Source organism: Trachypithecus francoisi, unplaced genomic scaffold (genome assembly GCF_009764315.1).
Source record: "Trachypithecus francoisi isolate TF-2019V2 unplaced genomic scaffold, Tfra_2.0 Lachesis_group12, whole genome shotgun sequence".
Classification (NCBI taxonomy): domain Eukaryota; kingdom Metazoa; phylum Chordata; class Mammalia; order Primates; family Cercopithecidae; genus Trachypithecus; species Trachypithecus francoisi.
The window spans coordinates 77,759,264-77,783,993 of NW_022681457.1; the positions used below are offsets into that span (position 1 = coordinate 77,759,264).

General features: G+C 46.2%; 1 protein-coding gene across 17 annotated transcripts in view; it reads left to right on the plus strand.

Annotated features, from left to right (window-relative positions):
* The window catches only part of MKNK1 (MAPK interacting serine/threonine kinase 1), a 47,893-nt gene that overhangs the window by 5,688 nt on the left and 17,475 nt on the right, over positions 1–24,730 (plus strand). For 7 of the 17 annotated variants that reach the window (XM_033226533.1, XM_033226535.1, XM_033226524.1 and 4 more), the window contains 5 exons: positions 4,770–4,936; positions 13,224–13,324; positions 15,846–15,947; positions 18,855–18,952; positions 23,157–23,236. In XM_033226533.1, coding sequence (XP_033082424.1) covers positions 13,309–13,324; positions 15,846–15,947; positions 18,855–18,952; positions 23,157–23,236 — 296 coding nt within the window. In that variant the 5' untranslated portion in view covers positions 4,770–4,936; positions 13,224–13,308. Of the gene's footprint in view, positions 1–4,769; positions 4,937–13,223; positions 13,325–14,367; positions 14,717–15,845; positions 15,948–18,854; positions 18,953–21,516; positions 22,088–23,156; positions 23,237–24,730 lie in introns of those variants that run through there. The other 10 variants (XM_033226537.1, XM_033226528.1, XM_033226536.1 and 7 more) reach the window with 5 other exon arrangements.

Here is a 24,730-nt window from a genome sequence, read left to right on the forward strand (position 1 = left end):
TTGGGCAAGTTATTTAATCCTCCTGAGTTTCTGTTTCTTCATCTGTAAAATGAGAATACAAATATTACTTACCTCATGGGGTTGTTACGAGAATTGAGATAAAACAGCACAGTGCCTGGCACATAGTAGGTACTCAATGAATATGAGCTTTAATTGTAATAATATTAACAAATATATGAATGCCCAGTTTGGTACTGTTTTTATAGAAAGTGTATTTATTAGGGCCATCTTCCCTTCCCCGGCATTATTACCTTCTCTTTCTTTCCATTGCCCTATCAGGAACCTTTGAGATACTAGATTGTTCCAGCATATGGTTGCAATGCATAACCTGGCAGAAAGTGCCTGTAGGAAATGGGTCAATAAAAATCAGTGCCTCTTTAGAAAATCTTACCTGACTTGTGTTTTCACCCACCTCTTTCCACAGTAAACGGGAACAGAGCAGCATATGTATTCCTTTTTGCACAGCCTTCAACAAAAGTGCCAAGCAAGACTCCTCCAATTCACTTGCCAAAAGTTCAATAACAGTATCTCTGGAAAAGTGGTGCCTAATTTGGTTCTTCTTTCTGTCCAGCTTAAACCCTTTGGGCCTTAACTTAAGTCATTTCTTCTTGTTCCGTTTTCCATAAATATGGAAAAGTTTCTTCTGATTATAAAGGGAGGATGAGATCAAGATTTTCTCATGAGAACCTTTTCTATACTTAAAGCCAGAATCCAGTTAGGCCTCATCTTCTCTTCTCCTGGCTAAACAGCCTTAGTCTCTTTAACTTCACTCTTAAAACCTATTTTCCATTGCTTGGATCACATTGGTCATGCCTGTTTTCTTTCTCTTTGGTTTTTCTGCTTTGTGGCAGTGACCCAGACTGTACTTGGTCTTCTAATAAGAGTCCAGCTAAAACAGCTTAAGGGAAGAATAACTTCAGCTGTTTCCATCCATTCATTAACAATTATGAATTGGTTGCCCCTTGTCAGAGCCTCTGCTAGGTGTAGGGGACCCAGAGATAAAGGAGACATAGTCTGTACCCTGTCCCTAGCTCACAGTCAAGGGGAAGATAGGTGATAAAATGTTACAGGTGATTTAATTATGCACAAGTATGGGAAGCTGGGAATTGGTTAGAGCAATCAGGTGGAAATTCAGTCCCTTTTGACTAGACTGCAGGTTAAGACTCCCATAGAGGGTTGGTCTGGGACAAGATGATGGAGGCCCTGAGTGACAGCACAGAAGCTTGGTTACTCCAGGGGCAGTGGACACCCATTAGAAGCTTTAGAGCAAGGAAGTGACAGGCCAAGATCTGGCTTTTTGGACCAAGGGTAGAGATACCATAAATCTTAGCCTTACCTGTGCCTCCCTGATATTTTCTTACTTGAGAGTAATGTGATGGATCTTTTGTTGGTATACATGATGATTTTTTTTTTTCCTTTGGCTCTAAAACTTTTGTAGAAAGTCTAGTTCTTAAGCACTGAAGAAATTTAATTCCCAGTACAGCAAGAAATTCATGAACAATTAAGAGAGAATTGGGTGCCTCACCAGGCCCAGCCTACTTAAGACCCAGCTGAAGGCCGATCAATCCGTGTAGGTTTGGTCTGACCATGGTCACCCTTCCCCACCGCAGCCCTATACCAGCAGAAGGTACAGGAATGAGGAGAGCGCTGCAGGGTCCATCTGGGTAGTTGGTAAAGAATGCTAAGAATCTTTAAGGACTGTGAGAAGTAATTTTTGAGGAGGAAAAAGGGACTAGAGAAATTTTAAATGGTGCCAGAAGGAATTAGGGCTACCCAGGCACTTAGAATCCCGTGGCATGTTCCTGAAAACCTCCAAATTCTCTCTCTGCCTTTGTATTTGCTGTCAGTTTATTCCCTCCTGCGGCCAATTGTGGTTCACAGAGTGGCTGGGTTGCTTTCCAGAGCCGCAGTTGATCTGGGGAAGCCATGTCAGAAGCTGGAATAAGAGTTACTATTGAGTGCCTACTGTATGCCAGATACTGGTGCCATGAGCTCTATATATATTAGCTCACTTAATTGCCATGACAACTCTGTGTTTTAGGTGTTATTGCCCCCATTTTATAGATGATGGTAGTAAAGCTCAGAGAGGTTGAATTTTATGTGCAAGGCTGCCGGGATGGTAGATGGTAGGGCCAGAACTGGAACCTAGGACCTAATGTCCAAAAGCCCTGCGCTTTCTACTTCCCCAGCCTAAGGTGGCTCCATGTGGTGAAATACGCAAAGTCCGTAAGGAATTCTTAGGGTTTTTTTTTCTACTATAGGCCAAGGGTTGGCAAACTATGGCCACAGGCCATATTTGACTCACTGCCTATTTTTGTGTGGATGCAAACTAAGAGTACTTTTTACATTTTTACATGGTTGGGGAGAAATCAAGAAAAGATCAATATTTTATGACACATGAAAATCATATGAAATTTAAATTTCGGCCGGGCGCGGTGGCTCAAGCCTGTAATCCCAGCACTTTGGGAGGCCGAGACGGGCGGATCACGAGGTCAGGAGATCGAGACCATCCTGGCTAACATGGTGAAACCCCGTCTCTACTAAAAATACAAAAAACTAGCCGGGCGAGGTGGCGGGCGCCTGTAGTCCCAGCTACTCTGGAGGCTGAGGCAGGAGAATGGCGTGAACCCGGGAGGCGGAGCTTGCAGTGAGCCGAGATTGCGCCACTGCACTCCAGTCTGGGCGACAGAGCGAGACTCTGCCTCAAAAAAAAAAAAAAAAAAAAAAAAAAAAAGAAATTTAAATTTCAGTGTCCAAAAATAAAGTTTTATTGACATATAGCTACAATCATTCATTTATATATTGTCTGCTGCTTTCTCTCTACAAATGCAAAATTGAGTCATAACAAAGACCATGTGACACACAAAGCTTAAAATATTTACCATCTGGCACTTTGCAGAAAAAAAACTGCCAACTCCTACCATAGGTAACAAGAAGGGACCGGGTGGGGATCTAAACCTATGACAAGACTAAAGACAGAATGAAAGCTCAAGACCAGGTGTGGTGGCTCATGCCCATAATCCTAGCACTTTGTGAGCCTGAGACAGGCAAATCACTTGAGCTCAGGACCTCAAGACCAGCCTGGGCAACATGGCAAGACCCTGTATCTACAAAAAATACAAAAATTAGACAGGCGTGGTGGCTCGTGCCTGTAGTCTCAGCTACTTGGGAGACTGAGGTGGGAGGATCACTTGAGCCTTGCAGGTGGAGGCTGCAGTGAGCCAAGATCATGCCACTGCACTCCAGCCTGGCTAATAGAGCCAGATCCTGTCATTGAAAGGTGTTCAAGGCTGTCCCTGGAAGTGTGGTAGCAGAAATGAAGACAGGGAGCATACCCTGAGTTTCCTTAGGCCCTGGAAATAGTTCCATTGGGTTTCAGTTTTGTTTGGGAATGAAGAGCATAGTAAGAAGGACTGTCCACTGTGCTAACATCTTTATTGGACAGTAAAGAGATATTTTGGTATGAAGTAATTCATTCAGATTCACTAGAGCCCATTTTTGCCAGATACTACGTTAGATGCTGGTAATGCAAAGATGAAAAAGATACGTGCTTGCCTTTGAGGAGTAACTGGCAGGATGACATGATCTGATAGGGAAGAAGAGAAATCGGAGGAAGGAGGCAGTGGGTGGGGGTTGGACACAAGTCCTGCTTGGGACATGTGGTTGAGGTCATGGTGAAACACACCCAACTTCCAGTTAGAAAGCCTTTTTAGAAATTTTGGCATAAAGGCTCAGAATTCAGAGTTAAGTTGCATTTTCAGGGCTTTCCCACTGAGAAAAGGGGAAATGCATATTTATTTCATAGGGAAGTTGACAAAGCAACTTTGACTTGTGATAGCTAAAGCCATGATATTAAAATAACAGTGAACATAGAGAAAATGAAGTCATCAGATTGAAAACTAGCAATAATTATGTATTCAACACAAAACCTTGTTCCCATTCATGCCACCTGCTGCTCTCAGTGTCTACTTTATCTTTTGGGCTCTGTTACCTCTTGCCTGTGAGACTTGGACTTGGCTACTAAGAGAGAGAGCCCAGCTCATTTCTCTAAAAATGTGGATAGCAGAGGAATGCCTCACTCTATCACCCAGGCTGGAGTGCAGTGGCATGATCTTGGCTTATTGTAGCCTTGACCTCCTGGGCTCAAGCAATCCTCCTGCCTCAGCCTCCCAAGCAGCTACAGGTGCGTGCCACCACGCCTGGCTAATTTTAGTATTTTTGTAGGGATGGGTTTCACCGTGTTGCCCAGGCTGGTCTCGAACTTCTGAGCTCAGTCAGTCCATCTGCCTCAGCCTCCCAAAGTGCTGGGATTACAGGCATGAGCCACCACGCCTGGCCTGTCAACTTTTGCCTTTTGCCTGAGACTCCTCAGAGCAGAGGTGTCTATTTCTATCACCCAGGTCCAGTTACATTTTTTTGAGTCTGGAATCCCATAATGGAAACAGAATCTGAAAAATTTCACTCAGACCTTTGTTAAATCTTCCAGTGCTTAATGGTAGTAGGGATAGAGAGGAATTAGATGCTGCCCCTTCCCAAATAATCATTGCTAATAATTTGGCCAGGCTGGGCAACATAACAAGACTCTATCTCTATAAAAAATTTAATTCAAATGTCTGATTTTAAAGATGAGAAATCTGTGATTGCCGTGTGTATATCTACTTAGTGGGGTAACTCATAGGTTTGGGGCACGTTCAGATTGATCTTTCTCTTTTCTGGTCCTTTTAAAGAAGTCAGCATTTTGATTTCCTTTCTATTTCTGCTTTTTCAAGGTTTCCATGTCAGAGGCCAGTGGAGAACTGAAGATTGCCAGCTACGTACAAAGGCCATTGAGACACTTCATGTAGCTGGAAGACACCAACTCCCTGACAGGGGCTTTATTTCATTTGGGATTTCAAGTTTACGGATGGTATCTTCCCAAAAGTTGGAAAACCTATAGGTAAGATTGGGTGTACATTTCAGTTATCCTTTTAGATTACTTCAAATTGAAATGATCTGATACATCCAGAGGAAGGGGCAGGTAAGAGACCGTCTAGCAGATCGTGGTTTTCAGCACTTAGTTGGTTAGCTAGGATTAGCGGAGCTGCCCTGGTACAACTCAGATAACTCTTAGTAGGAGGAACACATTTCTACAGAATGACATGGCAGGGGTCATAAGGAAAACATGTAACTAAAACATATTTATTTACTTTTTTTTTTTTTTTTTCCTGAGACAGCCTCCCTCTGTCACCCAGGCTGGAGTGCAGTGGTACAATCTCGGCCCATGGCAACCTCTGCCTCCCAGGTTCAAGCGATTCTCCTGCCTCAGCTTCTTGAGTAGCTGGGATTACAGGCGTGCACCACCACACCCAGCTAATTTTTGTTTTTAGTAGAGATGGGGTTTCACCGTGTTAGCCAGGCTGGCCTCAAACTCCTGACCTCAAGCGATCTGACTGCCTCAGCCTCTCAAAGTGCTGGGATTACAGGTGTGAGCCACTGCACCTGGCCAGATCTATTTAATTATGAAATTAAAACTACTTCATAACAAAACAAGCTAAAACAAAAAGAAGTATATGAAGCTCCATTCTGCCTGGCTCCATACTAAGCAGTGGGGATAGAGAGGAATTAGACACTGTCCCTCCCCGAATAACCATTGCTAATAATTTGGCCAGCCTGGGCAACATAGCAAGACTGTCTCTATAAAGAATTTAAAAATTGGCCAAGCATGGTGGTACATGCCTGTAGTCCCAGCTACTTGGGAGGCTGAGGCAAGAGGATTGCTTGAACCTGGGAGGCGGAGGCTGCAGTGAGCCAAGATAGTGCCACTGTACTCCAGCCTGAGTGACAGAGCAAGACCCTAGCTCAAAAAATAACAATAATTTGAGATGTATCTTTTCAGGTTTTTTTTAACTTATATCTGATATATATGATGACATTTTGAAGTGTTCTGTGTTACACTGTCACCAGAGGTTTGTCATGCCTGGGAGATTGTGAATAATGCCTCACTTGCAGATTTGGGTCAGACGAGGGCTGAGTGAGAGTGGTTGTAGCCTGATCGGTGAGTTTTCGTAGTCCCTGGTGTCTGTGTCACCCCTCTTCATCTGAAGTTCCCCGGTGGTGCCATTGTCTTTCCCTGCTCCCCATCCCCAGCCAGCTCCACTTCCTGAATTCTTCCCCTCTTTGATGGTCCTACTGTTCTTATGGTGACCTGACTTTGATTAATAAACATGTAATCATAAGTATATGAGGCCCGCCTCTTCCTGACTGCATACTAGGCAGTGGGGATGGAAAGGAATTAGACACTGTCCCTTCCTTCAACAAGGACCATGGTCTTCGCTCCCTTCACCTTCTTCAGTCATTTGGTAGGGACTAGGACCAGTTCTGCCTCAATGGTTTCATTCCCTCACTCTGTTACACACCTCACCTCCTCTTCCTTACTCTCCCTGCTCTCCCTGCCTCCGTTGTAGGCCTATCTCACCCTGCCCAGGACTGTTACAGCCGCCTCTTTCAGCCCTCACTCTCTAGCCTCCAGTTTGTTCTTCGCATCACAGTCAATTCCATGGTCCCCAGGCACAGCTCCAGTCACACCCAATCCCTCCCCATCACCTAGGCCAGTGGTTCGCAGCATACACTGCAGACCGTGGGGGGTCCCCAAAACTCTTCCAGGAATCTGTGCAGTCAAAATGATTTTTGTAATAGTACTAATATGTTATCTGTTGTTGCAGAGCAACAATGGGTAATACTATTGGTGCCTTGGTCAAGGTGGTGATGCTGAACTGTGCTAGTAGCCATTGTATTCTCCACTGCTCTGTACTCCCAGTTTTTTGTTTTTGTTTTTGTTTTGAGGTGGAGTTTCACTTTGTCGCCCAGGCTGGAGGGCAGCAGCACAACTTCAGCTCACTGCAGCCTCCGCCTCCCAGGTTCAAGCGATTCTCCTGCCTCAGCCTCCTGAGTAACCGAGATTAGAGACACCTGCCACCACACCTGGCTAATTTTTGTATTTTTAATAGAGACAGAGTTTTGCCATTTGGCCAGGCTGTTCTCCAACTCCTGACCTCACGTGGTCTGCCCACCTCAGCCTCCCAAAGTGCTGGGATTACAGGCATGAGCCACCGCACCTGGCTTTTTTTTTAATGCCATTTTCACACAAGAATGTCCTTGATGAAGTAGCAAAAATTATCAGTTTTGTTGAATTCCAACCCTGAGTATAGATCTCTTTAATATTCTGTGTAACAAAATTGAAATACTCATAAAGCGCTTCTGCGGCAAACCAAAGTACAGCACTTGACTCAAGGAAAAGCACGTGTGAGATCCCTTGAATTGCAAGCGAAACTAGCCGCTAGTTTCATTTTTCCGTGAAACAATGGCTGTGTTGGGTGCTGAGGCTGGAAGGTAGACAGGGGCTGGGGGTTGGAGAGCCTCGTGGACTGCGTTTGTGCCTGGGGGCCTGAGCGCAGCCCACCTTCGTCAGCTTTTTTTTTTTTTTTTTTTTTTTTTTTTTTTTTTTTTTTTGAGGCGGAGTCTCGCTCTGTCGCCCGGACTGGAGTGCAGTGGCCGGATCTCAGCTCACTGCAGCTCCGCCTCCCGGGTTTACGCCATTCTCCATTCTCCTGCCTCAGCCTCCCGAGTAGCTGGGACTACAGGCGCCCGCCACCTCGCCCGGCTAGTTTTTGTATTTTTTAGTAGAGACGGGTTTCACTGTGTTAGCCAGGATGGTCTCGATCTCCTGACCTCGTGATCCGCCCGTCTCGGCCTCCCAAAGTGCTGGGATTACAGGCTTGAGCCACCGCGCCCGGCCTCGTCAGCTTTTTACATGCTGCTCCCCACTTGCATCCAGCCCTTTCCTCTTGCTTGCTGTTTCTTCAGCACACACTTCCTTCTCCCCTTCCACGTCCTTCCTCTTGCTGTTCCTTCCACCAGGAGATGCAGTGACAGCTCTGAAGGCTGCTTGTGATCCCAGAATCAGAACAGAGGAAGAAGACGGACTGGAGTTGTGACCTTTTGTCTCTGGGATTCTCAGGCCCCCAGTCCTGTCTGAGGCCCGTGGGGGATTCCTTGCTGGCACCCTAGCAGGCCTCACCTGCCAGTTTCATTGCAGCGAAGCGAGACGCTGCCACCTACATGCTGCGGCCCAGCCTCCCCTCACACCAGACTCTTGGGGAATACCTTAGCCCCTTGCAGTATCACTGTGAACAGACTGTCCTTTGATTGAGCTGACTTTACAAGTGACTCCTTTCATCCATCATGTGTTAAATCTGACTAGTGTTTGAGTGTACCCTCTCCTTGTCCCCACATAATAATGATGCCACAAAACCAAATCTTCCCACTAATGGGTCAGGCAGAAGAACGTAGCCTGTACCTGACACCAGAACTGCCATGAAATAACGTGGGTGGACTTTGGTTGGTAGCTCATCTTTCATAACATGACAAAACACAAAATACAAGGCAAGCTCAGAACAAGAAGAAACTTCTGATGAATGAGGTTTTCGATGAATAGGATGATGATAATGTGGTAATAATGCCTTTATATTTCTGGAAGCTAGGGCAGTGCTGCCCAACCTTCTCACATCATAGCACACGCTGAAAATGATACTGTTCTGCACACCTGAGTAACAGCGAGTGACTGGAGGCCTGATGAGGGGATCAATATCTCATTCACAGCACATCAGCAGGGAAGCTCTGTGCTAAGGGTTATAAACAAAAGCATTCTCATTGGTGCCTGGCTACTTTTACTAGCTACCCCCTTCTGCCTTTCAGCATTAAAATTTAAATACAGTGTAATGGTTAAAAGCTTGAATTCTGAGCCAGACTATCGAGATTTAGATCTCAGCTCTGCCACTTACGATGTATGCGACCTTGAACAAATCATTTAATCTCTTTGTACTTCAGTTTCTTCATCTGTAAAATCTGGATCCTTAGCTCATAAAGTTGTGATAATTAAAGAAGGTAGTATATGTAAAGTGTAGCATTGGTGAAGTGCTTAGAATGCTGCCTGGCCTACAGTAAGCAGCATGTGTGTGTGTGTGTGTGTGTGTGAGTAATGTCACTACTAGGAGTAGTCATGTGGACTCTAACTCTAATACTGCTCCGGTTGCTACTTCAAAGATGTAAGTGAGGGGGTCAGTCTCCCCAGGCACCCCCTCATTGCCTCCTCTGTCTCACATTTCTTGGTCTTGGCCACTTCCTTAGAGTGCCCATGACACTTCCTTTCAGCGTCTCTCAGTTCCTGATCATTTTCTGCATTCTCCATTTGTTGTGGAATGCTCAGCTAGCTGATGCCCGAGAAGGGTCGGTAATTACACTCCTCTGCTTGCTCTCACCACTATTTCTTCTCAAGAAAGCTCTTTAGGCTGAGGGAAATCGCTCTTAAAGGTTGGGGAGACCTTGAAAAGAATTCTGAAGTGCTTGGGAGAGGAGTGTGAGCTAAGTTTGCAGAGCTGAGCTAGCCAGCAAAGTCAGATTCTTAGTGGGGAGAGGATCGTCTCTGGTTTCACGCACAGATATGAAAACTGATGCATTCTCTGCAGGCTCTTCAAAATTTGGAGTGCAGATCTGGTTCCTTTGGGGACAGTGTGGCTTGTAAGACTGTGGAGAAGTAACACAGTTCTTTCAGAAGGTGGGCCTCGAGGTCACCTTCTGGGGCAGAACGGTGGATGGGTACCTGCATGTCAGGACTGTCTGTGCTGTAGTAGGCCTTCTAGGAAGCCTCCCCAAGCCTTCCTCATCTGCTCTGTGAGTTCTCTGTACCTCTCCCCTGCAGGAACCAGGATGATTCTTGGATCTGTATTCTTAACACTTAACATACTTTCAGTTCCGTCAGTGCTTGTTCACTAACAGGTTTTACAAAGAAATGAAATATGCATTCCTATTTTAATGGAGAAAACAAGATAAACATATGCCTAGGAATGGAGACGTCATCGATGACGATGAGACTGCTCGTGAGCTAATGTCATCCCTCCTCCCATGTGCTCTGTGTGTGTGTGAGTAATGTCACTACTAGGAGTAGTCATGTGGACTCTAATACTGCTCCGGTTGCTACTTCAAAGATGTAAGTGAGGGGGTCAGTCTTCCTCACTCACCAGTGATCACACAGAGCGATCACCAGTGGCCCCCACTGGGCCTCTGGCCCTCCTCCAGGAGGGCCTCAGCCTGACCAGCCCTTCCTTGGTCTGGGACACTCTCTCCCAGGCCCCAGCCTGACCAGCCCACTCATCCCTCAGGTATTGAGGCTTAGCTGTCTTTTCCTCTAGTTACCCAACTGGGTTAGCTTCCTCTCGCCTGCTCCACAGCGCCTGGAGCCTCCCTGTCCCAGCACTTGTCCTACTGTGTTGAAATTGTTTTAAGTGTCAGCAGCAGATTTAAACGCCCATCAGGAAAGAGACTGGGTCTTCTCTTGTACTCTCATTGTCTAGCAGCAGATGATCAGTAGGTGTCCAATAAATAGAGTATTACTGAAGAGTAAGTCAGTGGCGCTTTCACTTCTAGTCTCGTATTCGATCCTCACAGCAGCCTTGTGACATGGACAGCCCAGGCCTTCTGCTTACCTCATTTCGTATACAAGGAAACTGATCCTCAGAGAAGCTAAGCAGCTTGCTGCAGTTCGTGTGGTGGAGGAGAGCCATAGCTCTCAGGCTCCAGTGTTCAGCACATTTTTTCGTTTGTTTTTATAAAATATTTACTTTTAAGAAGTAACATTTTTTAAAAAATAACATTGGTTGTTTTGAATGATTGTGAAATTAGTATCTTCAAGGCACCTTTATTCCTAAAATGTTTCTTTCGTCACTGAATGTTGAATTTTAATACAGAGAAATCCAGACACATTTTTAAAAACTAAAATCAGATACCAAATTCCAATATGTGTTAGAGAAAGATTATGGTGTACTTTATTTAAAAATAAAACGTGAGTTAAACAAGAATAGCATAAAAAATAAATTTCACTGTATACAAGTTAGAGAATATTGCAAATATAAAGAAGAAAATAAAAATCACCCCATCACATAGAGAAAACTATTATATATTAGAAATGGTCTGGACTTGAAAGAGCAGCATTGAGTTTGAATCCCAGTTAAACCACTAACTAGATGTTTGGCACTGGGTAGGTTATTTAATCTACCAGCTGCCTGCTCTGAGCTTTCCTTACCTGAAATATGGCAAAAATATTTACCTTTTGAGATTAGGATAAGAATTAGAGATAATGTGTACAAAATATCCACATAGTTGTCGCTTTTTAAAATTGTATGTGTATTAGCAGTTTTGTGTATTTCCGTCTAGTCTTTCTACTCTATTGGGTTCATATGTATGCATACATACCTCTGCATATGCATATGTTTTTGGAAACATATTTATATGAAGTATATCTTTGGGTATTTTTGTCGTCGTCGTCGTTGTTGTTGTTGTTGTTGTTGTTATTTGAGACAGAGTTTCCCTCTTGTTGCCCAGGCTGGAGTGCAAAGGCGCGATCTCTGTTCACCTCAACCTCCACTTCTTGGATTCAAGTGATTTTCCTGCCTTCAGCCTCCTGAGTAGCTGGGATTACAGGCATGCACCACCATTCCTGGCTAATTTTATACTTTTAGTAGAGACGGGGTTTCTCCATGTTGGTCAGGCTGGTCACAACCTCAGGTGATCCGCCTGCCTCGGCCTCCCAAAATGCTGGGATTACAGGTGTGAGCCACCGCACCTGGCCATCATTGGGTCTTTACAACAACCTGTGAGATAGACAGGGCGGGTGTGTTTTTAAACCTATTTGATAGATGAGGAAACTGACACTCTTAAGAGGCACAGTAACTTGGCCTTGGTTCTGTTGTAATATCTGAACCAGGGCTTCTGCCTTGCTCGCCTGATGCCAAGCCTGTGTGCCTTCCCTGTCAGCAAGCAGCCTGCTGCTTCTTCAGTTCCACTTCCACCTCCACTAATAGACACGTGGTGGACCGCTGAGCCATTCCCAAGAGGAAGGCAAGGGCTGGAGGCAGCGGAAGTGCTGGGAGCCTCCAGACCAGCTGGGATCTGCCTGAAAACTGAAAAGTGCTCACTTCCTCCTCTATAATAACAGACACATTGCTCAATCCTATAGCAAGAACCAGGCTTCTGTTTAGAAAGTGAAGGACCTGGCTGGGTGTGGTGGCTCACGTCTGTGATCACAGTACTTTGGGAGACCAAGGCGGGTGGATCACCTGAGGTCAGGAGTTCAAGACCAGCCTGGGCAACATGGCAAAACCCCATCTGTACTAAAAAATACAAAAAATTAGACAGGCATGGTGGCACGTGCCTGTAGTCCCAGCTACTTGGGAGGCTGAGGCAGGAGAATCGCTTGAACCTGGGAGGTGGAGGTTGCAGTAAGTCAAAATCATGCCACTGCACTCCAGCCTGGATGACAGAGCAAGATTCTATCTCAAAAAAAAAAAAAAGAAAAGAAAGTGAAGGACCTTTTGTGTCCTAGACCCTTTTTTGAAAGGGGGTTCATCCAGGAATTAGTAGAATTCCTGAACTGGATTCATAGAACTAAGTAGCCTTACTCTGCATTGTCTACAGGGCAAAGTTGTACCCATGTTTCTTTCAGGATGTGCACTTGGTACCTGAAGGGCCAGTGTGACATACCCCGCACCTAACAGTGTGCATGTCATTTCATATCATTTCCATTTCAGTGCAATTTCTGATGGCTGCTATGTGTCTGACACTGTGCCATGATCTGTAGGAGAAACAAGTGAACAGGGGACAGTCTCGGCCTTTAGGAACACAGGAGCACTCAAGGCCAAATAAAATCAGTGCCCTCATGGGGCTTCTCGCAGGGTATTTGGGAGCAGAGGATGGAGCACCAACTACTGGTTCTGCTCAGTAACACCCTCCATTTGCATAGCGCCTAACAGACTTCCAAAGTCTTTGTAGAAACCTTAACTCATCTGGGTTTATCAGGGAGCTGCAAAAGGGTGGGGACTATTGAGCCGGGTTTTGATGACCAAGAAGAATTCCTAGGCCAAGGGAAGCAGGTGAGCTGAGGTGCAGCTTTACTGTAGGGGGGTCCCACTCCCTGAGGCAGCATTTATCCCGTGAGTGTGTGCCTGATGAATTAAGGCCCCACAAACCTGCTAGTGGACTCTGTGATGAAAACTGTGTGTGGCCAGGCTCCACATGGGCAACTAGCAACCCTTTGGTGAGATTATGACACCTCTCTCTTCCCCCTTTGTAACCAGGGAAACTAAGCATGTTTCTTTCACTTCACCCATCTTCCTACATTTTCTCCTTCCTAGTTTCAGAAACAACTCTCCAAGTTCCGTTTCCAAGGAAAGTCTTAACCATTTGTCCCTTCTGGCGTACCCTCTTTCATTGAAATCCATGCAGAATATACCAGGTACTCTATCTTTGTGTGTGTGTGAAGCCATAAAATCTAATATTACGTGTGTGGCAGTGCTCTGAGGGATGCTTCTCGCACAAGAGGCTCCCTCAGCCCTGCTGTGGTAAAGACCAAGTATAAATTGTCGCTAACAGGGTTTTCTCATTAAAGTCATGTGCCTGAGTGTCCCCTGTGAATTATAATGCCTCCAGTCCTCTTGCTGCTCCTCTGCTCTGCCTGCCTTTCGGCTGTTTTGCTTGTCCTGGGGCCCTCCATCAGAGTGTGGACAGGGGAAGGAGAAAGAGCTGAAACCCAAATCTGTTTCCTCTGCTCTGGGCCTGCGGTGCTGATGAGAAAATAGATGCGGACACGGGTTGCCTCTGGACTACACTCAAGGTCAGGGCAAGAGAGAGAGACAATGGTTCCTCCTTCTCAGCCTGCTGCCCCAATGGCCAGCACCCCCTCCCTGAGCTCTGAAGATAAGTGACCCTGCGTTTTATTTCTGCTGAATTTCCCACTGTGTCATACATTTGGGCAGCTTTTTTCGTTTTAATTTACCTTGGTGAGGGTGGGTGTTGAGGTGCTGATTTTTTTTTTTTTTTTTTTTTTTTGAGACGGAATCTTGCTCTGTCACCCAGGCTGGGGTGCAATGGTGTGATCTTGGCTCACTGCAACCTCCACCTCCCAGGTTCAAGCGATTCTCCTGCCTCACCCTCCCAAGTAGCTGGCACTGTACAGGCACCTGCCACCACGGCTGGCTAATTTTTGTATTTTTAGTAGAGACAGGGTTTCATCATGTTGGCCAAGATGGTTTTGAACTTCTGACCTCAAGTGATCTGCCCGCCTCGGCCTCCCAAAGTGCTGGGATTATAGGCGTGAGCCACGGTGCCCAGCCAGATGTTTAATTCTTGGAATTCATAGGGTGTTGCCGTCCCCAGATATATCTTGGTGTTTGAAGCTCTTGGCTACAGTTGTACTTTGAGATCCTCTGTGGATTTCTTTTATCCATGTGTTTATCTGTTCCCCATTCTAAACTATAATTAAAAATGTGCTGTCATCAGATTACCAAAATGGATGGAAGAATGCGCCTAAATTGAGCTATCAGACACTTGGCTGCGTAACCGTGCTGTCTGGATTGTGGTGTTGAAAGTTGCGTCCTGTGTGCTTTCTGCTGATGGCTGTCATGTACTTGCCTCTGAGAACAGTGTATGGACCTGCCTGGGCACTAACCAGTCTTCCTAGCAGAATTGCTCTTTCTCTGGTCGTATACCGCCGGATCCTCTGAGAAGAGAGTGGGCCTTTCCCCTCAATGGGCGAAGAGCCAGCTTCCATTTTAAAAGCTCTCAGAAAAAAAAAGAAGGGGAAAAAAAAAAAACAACACCAACAACCAAGAGCCTGTGTTTATTGAAGGTTGGTCTAAAAGTCTCTCACGTCGTATACCCCATCAGCACTCGAGTGCCTCTATTTTAGAAGGATGTAAAGGTTTAATCACCCTGGTGGGGATTTAGACCCAGAGACTTCAGAGAAATCTTATTATTCCTAACTGCAGGCAAAGAGTATTAAGGCTCCACTCTGGATCAGGGGCATGACATGTTCTATAAGTAATTTATCTTTAACAGGGAAAAACCCATACTAGAGTGTCTTAGAAACAGGACTGTGATTGGGCACTGGTTCACTGTTCCTCCTTTTCTCTTTCCCATCTCAGTGTCCTGCTTATTCTTTCCATCCGACCTTTTTCTGCCCAATCTGTGCAGTGTCTGAATGCCTGCCTGACAAATCCTCCCTTTAAGATGGGGAGCCAGGTGCTTGCCAATGAGAGATAATAAGGTTTTTTGCAATAAGTGACCTCATCCAGCAGCCTGGAGCAGACCTGTCAACTGCTGACTTCTGAATGGGCCTTACCTGCAGCCCTTCCGGTGGAGGAGCTATGGGAGGAGACAGTGCCGTAGGCTCCATAGGCACTCAAGTCCATGCTCTTGGACATGAAGTAATTTGGGGCCATTTTGAACCCCAGCCCTATTGCTACCTTCACAGAGGCTGTCTCCACTCCAGGCCATTTGTGCCCTGTGCGCATCCATAGCGATGTTGCTGAGCCTGTGACTCATCTGCATGGTCCCCCGCTCCGAACCCCCTTCTTGCCTAGCTCCCTCGGTTTTGCCTTTCTGACGCTGAGGCTGGAGGATGTCACAGGTGGGGTTCTGCCTATGGAGTCATCGTTCTGTTTGGAGAATATGGTTTGACCGTTGGCAGATCTAAATCCATGCACTAATGAGCTTGGTTAAAGCAGGCTTCCGCTGGCTTCTTTTAATCTAGCCTGCCTGTCTGAGCTCCTTTCCACAGTTAATGATCTCCCATAATGGCTTTGCCTTTAGTTTTTCCTCCTAGGTCAAAACAAATCAATAGTCTTCACAGATATTTAAAAACCATCAGTGTAAGCCTCCTGGGTCCTCCCCCCACTACCTTTTTTTTTTCCTTCTGGGTAAATTTACAGCTTGACCAGTACAGTGATGTTTCCCTTCCTTCTCCTCATATCTCCCAGAGATGGGCAGCAGTGAACCCCTTCCCATCACAGATGGTGACAGGAGGAGGAAGAAGAAGCGGAGGGCCCGGACCACTGACTCCTTGCCAGGAAAGTTTGAAGGTTGGTCACACAACTCCCCTATATCTGGGCCTGCAGCTCCCCAAGTATGGGAGGAGCATTCCAGGAGCCACAGATCCAGATCACAGAATGTGTCAAGTTAGAGCTGGCTGGTGTATCTGTGTGGTAGGGAGATAAGATGGGGATGAGGGAGTTTATGCAGGGCATTACAGAAAGAGAGCGGGGATGGAAAAAGCTCTCGGATGATGCACTGGCCTCCTGTGAATGGCTCAGGTACTGCTTCCTTTTCAGGGAACAGGAACACCTATCTATCAGTGACGTTGCCTGGGGTCTTCCACCCTTTTTTCAGGTGTGATTCTTCCCTCAGCTATTCCTGGAGGGGCTGCTGAGAGATAGAACCATGTCAGAGGAAGAGAGAAATACCAAAAGCCATGGCCGCAAATGAAACGAGTCTCCTATAAGCAGAGAGTTTGTCTCTCAGATTGTAGCTACTTATGCTGTATGTGTTTGACTACATTTTATAGAGTACATGTTGTGTTCAGTAGACACGATACTGGGTCATCAGACATTTTTTGACACTCTCTATGTGCAAGGCACTAGGCTCAGTGTGGGTCCTGTTATCACTGGGCATGTGATGGGGTGATTGGACACTTGTGCAGAGCACCAAAAGCATCAGTAGCTACTCCTAGGAGTAACATGCCCCGCTTCATCTGTTTTGTTTTCTTTCATTGTGAGGTCTGAAGTAGCTTCCCCTCATGGTCCCTCCTTCCAGCCTTCCAGACACACTAGTGAATTGGCTGTTCTGTAGAGTGGTTCCAATAACAAGCACTTTATGGGTTGGGAATATGGGACCTCCAGTCACCCCCTTATCCTGATATGTGTAAAGGGCTAATGCCAACGTGTCCATTGTGAGAAGCACGTCATTTAAAACACTTACGAATAACAGCGTGCCATCGGCTCTTATAAACAACTGAAAGACCAAACTATGATGGAACCAAGAAGGTACTTTCAGCAGGGTTTTTTTGTTTGCCTTTAACTCAAACAGCAGGGGTGTGTGTGTGTGTGTGTGTGTGTGTGTGTGTGTGTCAGGGGATGGGGATCGGGGAGAGACAAAGATCCCAAGGGTTTTCAAATAGTTTCCTAATCAACAGCTCTTTTGCTCTTTCAGTTAACACAAGAGAATACTTCCTGTTTTTTTTTTTTTTTTTTTGAGACGGAGTCTTGCTCTGTCGCCGGGGCTGGAGTGCAGTGGCCGGATCTCAGCTCACTGCAAGCTCCGCCTCCCGGGTTCATGCCATTCTCCTGCCTCAGCCTCCCGAGTAGCTGGGACTACAGACACCCGCCACCTCACCCGGCTAGTTTTTTTGTATTTTTTAGTAGAGACGGGGTTTCACAGTGTTAGCCAGGATGGTCTCGATCTCCTGACCTCGTGATCCGCCCGTCTCGGCCTCCCAAAGTGCTGGGATTACAGGCTTGAGCCACCGCGCCCGGCCTACTTCCTGTTTTTTAAGGACAGTTTGTGCCATGACAGGACTTCTCCTGACTGAAAGTGATAAAATCTAATTCATGGGTGAAATGTCTTCAGCTGTGGCTGTGGTTTCAATGCTAGGTGCCTCAAGAGGAAAAGGCTGAAGAATGGAGGCTGAGTGGGGATGAGGTCAGGCAGCGAGTGCTGTGATGGAGATGTGGCGTCCTTTGGAAGGGGCTCAAAGAGCTGTGCCCTTTGTGAGCTTTTGGGCAGGTCATCTAGATGTTCCTTTAACCCAGATCTATTACTCTGTTAGAACAGCTATGACTCAGTACCCTAAAAACCTCAAGGCATCCTTTGCATCCTACTTCTGTCTATTTCCTGTGGGTGACTTCTGGAGACTTCTCAGAAGCCTCCAATGACTTCCATTGTATGGGGTATAAAATAGAACAGTGTTTTATTCTCCTTTGTATAGCCAGTGCTTACACAGAGCTTGGCACATAATAGGTGGTCAGTAAATGAGTACATGAATATTCATTCATAGCCCTTCTCTGAGGATCCTCCAGATTCTCTGAACAAAATTTTTTTTTTTTTTTTTTTTTTTGAGATGGAGTCTCACTCTGTCGCCAGGCTGGAGTGCAGTGGCACTAACTTGGCTCGCTACAACCTCCACCTCTCAGGTTCAAGTGATTCTCCTGCCTCAGCCCCCCCACGTAGCTGGGACTTTAGGTGTGTGCCACTACACCCAGCTAATTTTTGTATTTTTAGTAGAGACAGGGTTTCACCACATTAGCCAGGATGGTCTTGATCTCTTCACCTCTTGATCCGCCCACCTTGGCCTCCCAAAGTGATGGGATTACAGGTGTGAGCCACCGTGCCCAGCCTCTCTGAACATATTTAACCCTTTCCTCTCCCAACTTTTTTTTTTTTTTTAACTGTACCTTGTCCCTCTGTGATAGTGTTTACCAATGCCTGGTTTATTCTGGGGTCACCTGTGTATGTGTCTGTCTTCCCCACTGGACTGCAACCCTTAGAGGAGAGGGATCATAAATATATATATATTAGAGATGGGGTCTTGCTATGTTTGGCCAGATTGGTTCTGAGCTCCTGGCCTCAAGCAATCCTCCTGCCTTGACCTCCCAAAACGCTAAGATTATAGGTATAAGCCCCTGCACCTGGCCTTTATTTTATTCCTTACTCTGTTATGCTGTCTGGCACATAGTAGATGTTCAGGAAGTATGTGCTGAATTGAGACCCTTTTGCTGACCTCATTTCTAAAATGAGGAACAGGATGCCTTGTTGTTGAGAAAATGGGTCCTGAGGTGGTTGGGAAAGCTACTTGTCTTCCTTGTCACTGAGTGCTAGAGTCATTGGGTGCCTGTGTCGTCTGATCAGGGAAGCTGAGCCACAGAAGTTCTTCCCATCTGAGCTTGCAGTAGGGTGACTCATCTTGTTATTCCTCTCATCCATTTCACCTCTAGATATGTACAAGCTGACCTCTGAATTGCTTGGAGAGGGAGCCTATGCCAAAGTTCAAGGTGCCGTGAGCCTACAGAATGGCAAAGAGTATGCTGTCAAAGTGAGTGTCTCAGCTAAATGCCAGGCTTTACTTTGCAAATAGTCATTTCTAGCTCATCCTGAACCAAATAAATGTTATTTTCCATAAGAATGGGGGCTATAAAGCTGTATTCACTGGATTCAAATCTTGGTTTCTCTACTTACTTACTGTGTTACCTTGGGCAAGTTACTTAACCTCTGTGTCCTTCAGTTTTCTCATCTGTAAAATGGGTGTAACACTAGAACCTACGTAGAATTGTTGTGAGGATTAAATAAGTTAATACAGGTAAAGTCCTTAGCACAATGCTTGGCTCATAGTAAGTTTCTCATTATTCTGACAAATGAAGTCAACTTCAGGGAGTGGACAACCAGATTTGGAATTAGAAGGCCTACCTGAATTTCTGTTTTGACAAACTATAACTGTTTGGCTTTGGGTAAGTCATCAAATGTCTGTAAGCCTCAGTTCCTACATCTCTAAATGATGATACCTTCCCTTCTGTCTCCTGAGGCAGTTATGAAGATGAAAATTAAAATATCCTGGGAGAGGTGGAAACAGTTTACACGTCACAAAATGCTATACAAGTATTAGATGTTAGCATGATAGTGAGAATTAAAAACTAAGGTGACTGATTTGGTAACATCTGAATGTTATCTCAGAAAAAATAATGAAAAGAAAAAAAAACTAAAGTGACTGATCGCTCAGTTTTGGGGCAGGAGAAGTGGCTTCTGGCCTCATTGCTGCCTTTAATTAGCTGCAAGGCCTTGGAGTGGCTCGTGTCACTCCTCTGTGCCTCCACTTGCCCTCTCCACATGGAAGAACAGCTGGATCTTGAGCAGTGGTTCTCAAAATGTGTGCCCTGGACCAGCCTCAGCATCACTTGGGAACTTGTTAGAAATAGAAGCTACCTGGCCCTACCTGAGAAGTACCAACTCAGAAACAGGAGTGGGCCCAGCAATACAAATGTTAACAAACTCCCCTAGTGACTCTGACACTCACTAACCCTTGAGGACTACTGATGTAGGAAGGGCAGCTGTGAACGCTACTGTGTATTAGAAGCCCTGGCCGGGCGCGGTGGCTCAAGCCTGTAATCCCAGCACTTTGGGAGGCCGAGACGGGTGGATCACGAGGTCAGGAGATCGAGACCATCCTGGCTAACACTGTGAAACCCCGTCTCTACTAAAAAAAAATACAAAAAATTAGCCGGGCGAGATGGCGGGCGCCTGTAGTCCCAGCTACTCGGGAGGCTGAGGCGAGAGAATGGCGTAAACCCGGGAGGCGGAGCTTGCAATGAGCTGAGATCCGGCCACTGCACTCCAGCCTGGGCGACAGAGCGAGACTCCGTCTCAAAAAAAAAAAAAAAAAAGAAGCCCTTACAGCTCTAACAAAGCACACAGAGATCCAGGTTTCCAGATGTAGGATAGGGCCTGGATCTCTGTGGCTTGACCAGGTTCCCCATGTGAGTCTCATAGCCACCAAAGTTTGAGGATTACTCACCTAGAGAAAGGGTCTTTTTAAATCCAAGCTGATTTCAAATCACCCACCTGAGCCACCAGGTCAAGTGCCACCTCACACTGGCAATCCCAGCCCAATTGGATCCTGAAGGAAATGTTTTCTTTTCTTTGAACCAACTTTCCACAGTCCCAGCTGCAGGTTAGAAGGGTGAGCAAGTCTGCTAAGCCACGTTCCTTTCAGCTGGAGTATTGTTTCGCATGGTAACAAGAGCACTATCTCAATTTCTTTTGGGAAACAGATCAGTATAAATTACAAGTGATTTTTAAAACATATGCCTAAGTGTAAATAGAAAAATTAGGACAGGCGTGGTGGCTCACACCTGTAATCCTAGCACTTTGGGAGGCTGAGGCAGGCTGATCACCTGAGGTCAGGAGTTCAAGACCAGCCTGGCCAACATGGTGAAACTCATCTCTACTAAAAATACAAAAAATTAGCCGGGCATGGTGCACGCCTGTAATCCCAGCTACTCGGGAGGCTGAGGCAGGAGAATCCCATGAACCCAGGAGGTGGAGGTTGCACAGTGAGCCAAGATCACACCACTGCACTCCAGCCTGGGCGACAGAGCAAGACTTGGTCTCAAAAAAAAAAAAAAAAAATATATATATATATATATATAAGCTGGGTGTGGTGGCATGTGCTTCTAATTCCAGCTACCTGGGAGGCTGAGGTGGGAGAATCACTTGAGCCCAGGAGGCAAAGGTGAGCCAGGATCACGCCACTGCACTCCACCCTGGACAACAGAGGGAGACTCTGTCTCAAAAAAAAAAAATTGATATATCTGTCTAAATGTGGTAAAAACCACAAACATAAACCAATTTCCAAAGGTTTAAATACATTTATGGATGAGAGGTTTATTTCTTCAAGGTTGGATAATGGAAGGAAAACCTGGCCCTTCCTCCACATCCCCCCTGGCATCTTTGGGGCAAACACTGGACTCTGGCTTGGCAATTCCTTGGTTTCAGCAGTTCTGCCCATGTTTCTTCTCTCCCCTACTCTTTCAAAGCTCCCTAGAGATGCGCTACTTCTCCCAATATGGCTCTACAATACTTAGCTTATTACAGCTTTTCCTATAGGCACCCAACTGATCCTAGAGTCTCAAGATGGGAATGGAATTTCAAGATAACCTAACCCTGAATTTCCTCTATGACTGCCCAGATAGTTGTGCATGTTCCATTCCCCCATCTCTAGTAGCAAGAGCCCGTTACCTCCTCAGAGAAGACTGTGCTGTGGAAAACTTGCCTGCTAGAAAGTACTTCATGACTTTGATCTGAAATGCTTGGGGAATGAAGTTGAATCACTTCTGTTCCCCAGCACTACACCTCTCTACTCAGAAAATGGGCCCACTGTGGTTTACAGTCAAAGACTGTTTTAGAAAACTACGGTTGATCATGGATATCTGTGCCACGTTGTATTGGAGAAGTCTGAAGTCTCAAAGAAGAGGATGTCATTGTGCTGCCCACTGTGCACGTTGGAGCTGTAAGGCAGGGCTAGGCTCTGCAGATTTGCCCACATGCTCGGTGTGCAGTGGTTTGAGGCTCCAGATGGGTCCAGAGAGCTTTGCAGAGGCAGCCAGTCCCTTTGGAAACCACCCTCCCATCTGTTGGCTTATCTGTTCCTTCAGTCAGCATTTGCCAAGCATCTCAGGTAAAGGTGTGGAGGGGGAGCAGCCCACGGTATCACAGAAGAGACAAAGCCTCCAGGTCCTCGAAGAAGTTAGAGCATCTGAGCAGGTGTGGGATAGCAAGGGCTTCGGAGTCAGCTCTGGACTGAGGGCAAATGTTTCATACCTCCCTGTCTTTCGATGTTGTCATAAAGGTCAACCGAGATTGTGTAAATGAATTATTATTATTGTTTGTTTATTTATTTATTTATGTATCTATTTATTTTGAGATGGAGTCTCACTCTGTTACTCAGGCTGGAGTGCAATGGCACAATCTCGGCTCACTGCAACTTCCACCGCCCTAGTTCAAGTGATTCTCCTGCCTCAGCCTCCTGAGTAACTGGGATTACAAGCGCCCACCACCATGTCCGGCTAATTTTTTTGTATTTTTAGTAGAGATGGGGTTTTGCCGTGTTGGCCAGGCTGGTCTAGAACTCCTGACCTCAGGTGATCCACCCACCTCGGCCTCCCAAAGTGCTGGGATTACAGGCGTGAGCCTCTACACCCGGCCATAAATAAATCATTTAACACAGTGTCTGCCAAAGAGTAAGTTCTCAGAAGAGGAAGAGCCTACTTCTGCCAGGGGGATCATGGAGGCAGCCTCTGAGCTGGGTGTCAAAGCTTTAGCTCCACCCCACGGTGTCCTCCATCAACCTTTCTCCCTCCAGCATGAGAAGATCCTTCAGTAGACGCAGTAAATGCTTACCCTTAAGGTGGATAAGAGATGCCCACAGGAGGAGGAGCTGAGTAAGGTAGCTCTTTGTCTAGTCGGCTGCCTCAGTCTCCCCTGGGCAGCTGGGGGCAGCAGCCTCATTCACTTCCTTGGTGTTGTGCTTGGCCAGAGTGGAATGGGCTCAGCTGGGCTGGAAAGCCCTGAGGCCAGTCTGCTGCTTTGCCAACAGAGCCACACTGCTGGTGTCACCAAGGCCTAGGCCAGACTTCTCGACACTGGATTTGGACTGAGTATGGCCTTGCATTCTCCCAGAGGGCTCCTGCCAAGGGGCTGTTTTGAGGTCAGGTGGGTGTACATGACAGATTTTATTCTTCCCACAGATCATCGAAAAACAAGCAGGGCACAGTCGGAGTAGGGTGTTTCGAGAGGTGGAGACGCTGTATCAGTGTCAGGGAAACAAGTGAGTATCATGTGATTCTCGCTGCTTCTCTGGGGGGACGCTTGGCCACAGAAGAGGAGGCTATTTCTTACTATCTCCTGACCCCAGCATTTAGCTCTCACTCCTGTCCCCACAAGGCAGGTACCTCCTTCCACTTTTCAGTATTAGGGAGAGAAAGGAAAAGCAGCAGTAACAGCAAAGGAGCTATTGTGTCTTCTGAAATACTGTAAATATCAGCAGTTCGGGCAAGTTAGAAGAATAAACCATCTGAATCAGTGGTTGTTGGGGGGAAATGGAGTTTTATTTCTTTTGGTACCTGTGGAAACTAGGTTGACTGAGTGTTGCCTGGTAGAAATCTTTAAGGACTTGCCCTTAATACCAAGATGAGGAGAACTGTTAAGAATATTTGCTGCTGTTTCTGCTCCTAGAATATTTACATATGTGCAGATACCACTAAGATTCTGGAACTTTGTCTAGCACTCCTTCTAGATAGCTGGGTCCAGGTCATCTCTAGCCTCAGTTCATTCTGCCCACCACCAGCTCCAAATAAGCAGCTCTCTCAGTGTGGTTTTAAATCAGGGTCACCTCTAAGACTCCACTTCCCCCTCTCTCCCTCCATGGCAGGGTCAGCAGGGAGCCAGTGGCCTGGTATTGATGGCTTTGTCATTAAGCTTCGAGGATGGGGGCTGCTGTTGATTTAACTCCAGGCACTGCCTCCACAATCTTCTTTCAAATGAGGCCATTTTGCCCATCTTATTTGGATGCCTTCACACTAGTAAAAGCCTGGTATCTCCCAAAGTAGTCAGCATTTTTTTTATGAGGGACAGATTTTTATTTTCAGCCCTGCAGCTTCTTAGTTCAGCATTAGAGACTCTACTTGGTTTATTTTATTCTTTAAAAGAAAAAAAGCCCCCAACACCTCCAATATCCAGGCTGGTGGCTTCCCTACTGAGTTACAAGACGACCTTGTTGGCGGAGCACTGAAATACTCAGGCAGACAGAGAGTGCTCACCGGGGAAGGCCACAAGTGCTACGGTGGCCAGGAACGCGGCCGTTTCATTAAGCAGCGCTTAGCAGTTAGGGTCTAGCGGTGCCCACGTTAGGCCCCAAGTCTATTTGACAGATGTTTCCATTTTCTCCAGGCAATGTAAATACTGCCCTGTGATTTATGGGCAAGAGGGAGGGCAAGTAATTATTTGCTGCTTGCCTCCAGGACACACACCTACTATTCAGTGTTATTAGCCGCAATTGCTTCCAGTCGGCTGCAGATTTTATTCAGTTTAATGTGACCGGGACTTTTTTATAACTCTACCTAGTGGGTTTTAGGGCTGGGGTTTGACAGCACAGACTTGGTGAAAACACCAGAGACTAAACATTATGGAAAGATAAGGTGACCTGAATCTTGCTAACACCATTGGCTGCTTCCACACACGGGTCTTTAATAAGCATTCTGATTTCAAGTTGATTTCTGCCCCACTGCCAGGTGTTGTATATTTTTTTCATTGTATATTTGTA